The following is a 3645-nucleotide window of genomic DNA, read 5'->3' on the forward strand; positions in this document are numbered from 1 at the left end:
CTGATGGGCCTTTTGTATCTGTGGTGCTCCAGAAAGATTGAGCTCATGCTTCTCCATTGCTTTCTTAGGGAAGATAGAAACAGGATCTCTGTTTCTAAGCCAAGTAGCTTATTTTTATGAAATTTGTAGGAATGTGGTATTTCAGACCTCTGCCCCTTTGCCAAACTTGGTTGAAATGGCTGATGAACTCAAAAACTATGAGGGTACACAGACATCTGCAGACAGAGTGATTACACAAGATATGTTTCCTGAGAAAATCAGGCTAAAAATAAGGCATGGTCTTAGGTTGTTGGAGGTTATATGTATATATATGTAGGTATGTAAGTCTTGGTTTTAAAATTCCAAAGTCCTTTGGAACACTGTGAAATGTCTTGTCCTTTTCCCATGCTGTTTGCCACTGTAGTCTTCATGGCAGTAATTAGGCACTATACCTGATCAGACTAAAGATACTTTTAGCTCTGTATATTCTCCTTGACAGTGGCTTCATGGAGATACCTAGGATAGGAAATGGAGCAAGCAGTTTCTTCCCCTGCTCCCGCCCCCTCCCCCCTGCCCCTTCCTATTACTAATCCATGTTATTCATTATTTTCAACGATATTCACTCTTTGGAGTTGTCTTCCTTTAAAGTGAAATATTCTTTCCTACACCATTATCTTTTACCAGTGTTAAAAGAATTTGCAGGCTTTTTGTGATGATAGTGCAGCCCATAAGGTCTTGGACTGTTTTCTGTATGTTACAGTTGCGGGAGCTGGAAGACAAGTATGCAGAGTGCATGGAAATGCTTCATGAGGCTCAAGAAGAGCTGAAAAACCTTAGGAACAAGACTATGCCAAATGCCATATCACGTCGGTACCACTCTCTCGGTCTCTTCCCTATGGTAAGCAGACTTGAGAAAAAAATGCACACACCAGAAAACAACCAACCAAAGGAAATGTGTTTGCATCTGACTTACAGGATAGGATGCTAGGCCAGACATAAGCATGGGTGAAATGCATATTTATATAGCATTAAAGGATACCTGAGTGATCTATTTTACGTACCTCGTTCTGAAATAGTGGTGCTGTGCAGTTACTTGTTTTTGCTGCAGTGTTATATACAACCTGCAGCTGGCTTTGCTTATGCTGTGAATCATGGGTAGCATTCATAGGTTGTTACACGTTCTCTACATCTTTTTTATGCATCCCCTGTACTGTGGTGGCTGATTTTCAGTAGGAACTTCCTGTTTTTCTACGATATCCTTGGTGGTGGAACTTTCTGCTAATATAACTAATGGTTTCCAGACATGGCATCCTTCTAGTTGCTTACGATATGCATTCTAGTTCTTCAGTACTTGAATAGATTACACATATATTCTTGTTTTAGGGTCACTGAAAATTCAGTGGTTCATTAAAAGAATATTTGTTGCTAATATGTATTACAGCAACATCTATTATGGCAGTGTCACTGGTGTTATCAACTTTGTTTACCTAGTTTCATTTGATTATGACATTGTACATTTAAAGGATGGGGAATAGGCAGTATCGTCAACCAAATGAGAAAAAAAGAGTGGATAGGAATATCTAGATAAGTTCAGTGCCTGGTTCTGCTTGCCTGTGTATCTCTAGAATAATTCCATTACTTCTGAGGGCAATGATATCGGTGAAGTTTCTTTTGAGTTACGTTAATGTAATCAAGCAGCAGAATCTGGCCCTCCTTGTCTTTAGCCATGTCTCATCTTAACTGCTGAGGAAGAACACAGATTATATTTGTGCTCTCAAGAAGTAAATTGTCAACAAAGGCTTAGCTTGCGTTTTTGTTCCCTTCTGAGACTGAACACAGGCCAATTTAAAGTGCAGACATTTAATAATACAAGTTGTACTTGCACAAATACAGTTGAAAGCTGCGAAAAGTATGCTTGTGCTGAGATAGGTTTATGCATTTTGATTTTCAAATGTTGAATCATGGGACCAAAAGTCATTTAGGTTTGTGAATGTTTGACACTTAGACCCTGCATTTAATTACATTTAGGCAGTAAAACTTACTGACCAGCAATGGAGAATTGATAGCCTGTCACCTTGAACCCTATAGGGGAAGTATATAATAGTTTATGCCAAGAACCATGTCTTTTGTTGTGGGTGAGTGGGTAATGTTGTGAAAGGGAAGTGTGTTTTCTTTTTGTTTTAAATGAAAGCAAATTAAGCAAAACTTACACGAAAGGAGTGTGTTATAGAGTAGGGAATTTAGTGTGGGAAGTTGGTGCACCTGGATTCTGTTGTTGCCTGTAATGTTTTTTCAGGATCTTTGACAGATGTTATGTGTCCTCGGATGGTAAGTACAGTCGCAGTATGAAGCTAAGCCATAATTTGTCAGTCATTTAGATATGTTCATTAGTCTTCCAGCTTTCCAGTCAATTTTCATTGTTAAACCTGTATTTTTTTTTCTGGAATGACACCTTATTAGTTATCAATTATTTTATATAAATAATTATTTTATGCAATGACAACCTATTAATACTTTGGTATTTGTTTTTCTTTTGTGCTTGTTTTTAACAGGATTCTTTGGCAGCAGAGATAGAAGGGTCAATGAGGAAGGAACTGCATTTAGATGAACCCGACTCTCCTGACTTGGCGTACGACTGAAAAACATTGGTTCCTAATTGATTGATTATATCTGAAGTTAATTATTATTTGATAAGAAAGGAAAAGACAGGAAATAGCTGAGCTAGGGATTTAGAAAGAAATATTTCTGTCAGAGTGTGAATGATAGAGAGAAAGGTAAATAAATTGTCTGGTTACTGGGGTGGTTATATTTTCTGCTAAAGCTATGAAAAGAAAATGTCTATATATAGGTTTTGCCTTGTCTTACAAACTTTTTGTCCTCATTCTTGAGTGCTGAGAATGCGAAAAGGTTGGTTTTCCTGTGTGTTACCATGCTAGGTTTCTCCAGTTAATGATTAGGGGATGAGCTCAGTCCCTCGGGTTCTCTCTTCTGGTGTTGTAACAGTTACCAGGTAATTATTGATCTAATCCAGTTTTTACAGGGAGAACATCAGTGCAGAAAGGGATTCAGAGTAGTTGGGTACTTAGTGTGATGCCCATTACCTGTGCAAAGTAGTTAGCACCCATTTTGCTAAAGTTCTGTTGAATTAAACAAGAGAGTGGTTTGAAACAAGCCAAGTACTTGTGATGGTCCAAAAGCTAAAGACAGATACAGCTTGGCAGAAGTGGCCTTACTGATGCCAGCTGTACTCTAATAGGTTTATCTCACCTAAGCATGGACTGGTTAATTTGAAACAAGTTAATCCTATTTAGAGGGTCTATTAGAGCTTTTATGTGTTTTGACTTGACCTTTACAAAGAAAGGACAGTCAGGGAAGGTACAGTAGCCACTTTCCGGAAACCTTCTAAGTATATTTATGAAGTTTGACACATACTTAAACCTTCTCTGAGCAGAAGCCAGGAACTGTAAATTAGGCATTGACAGAGTGAAAGGTTGATTAGAAAAATGTAAGATCAGAAAGATGTGAGCATGCTCAAACCCCATAGTATCCTTTTGTCTTTCCAGAGTAATCTAACTTAAGAATAGTTTAACTTCTTTAGAATGTCTTTTATATTGCTCTGCACATACCGAAGAAGGATACCTTCTTTTGGTTTCATGGCTCCCCCTG

The 3645-nt window shown here is 38.1% G+C and overlaps 1 protein-coding gene across 3 annotated transcripts in view; it reads left to right on the forward strand.

Moving 5' to 3' along the window:
* The window catches only part of TRAK1 (trafficking protein, kinesin binding 1), a 72518-nt gene that overhangs the window by 46939 nt on the left and 21934 nt on the right, over nt 1-3645 (forward strand). For all 3 annotated transcript variants that reach the window (XM_009577434.1, XM_009577441.1, XM_009577449.1), the window contains exons 9-10: nt 740-877; nt 2532-2608. In XM_009577434.1, the coding sequence (XP_009575729.1) occupies nt 740-877; nt 2532-2608 (215 nt within the window). The remainder of the gene's footprint in view (nt 1-739; nt 878-2531; nt 2609-3645) is intronic.

This window comes from Fulmarus glacialis, unplaced genomic scaffold (assembly GCF_000690835.1).
Source record: "Fulmarus glacialis isolate BGI_N327 unplaced genomic scaffold, ASM69083v1 scaffold1960, whole genome shotgun sequence".
Taxonomy (NCBI): Eukaryota; Metazoa; Chordata; class Aves; order Procellariiformes; family Procellariidae; genus Fulmarus; species Fulmarus glacialis.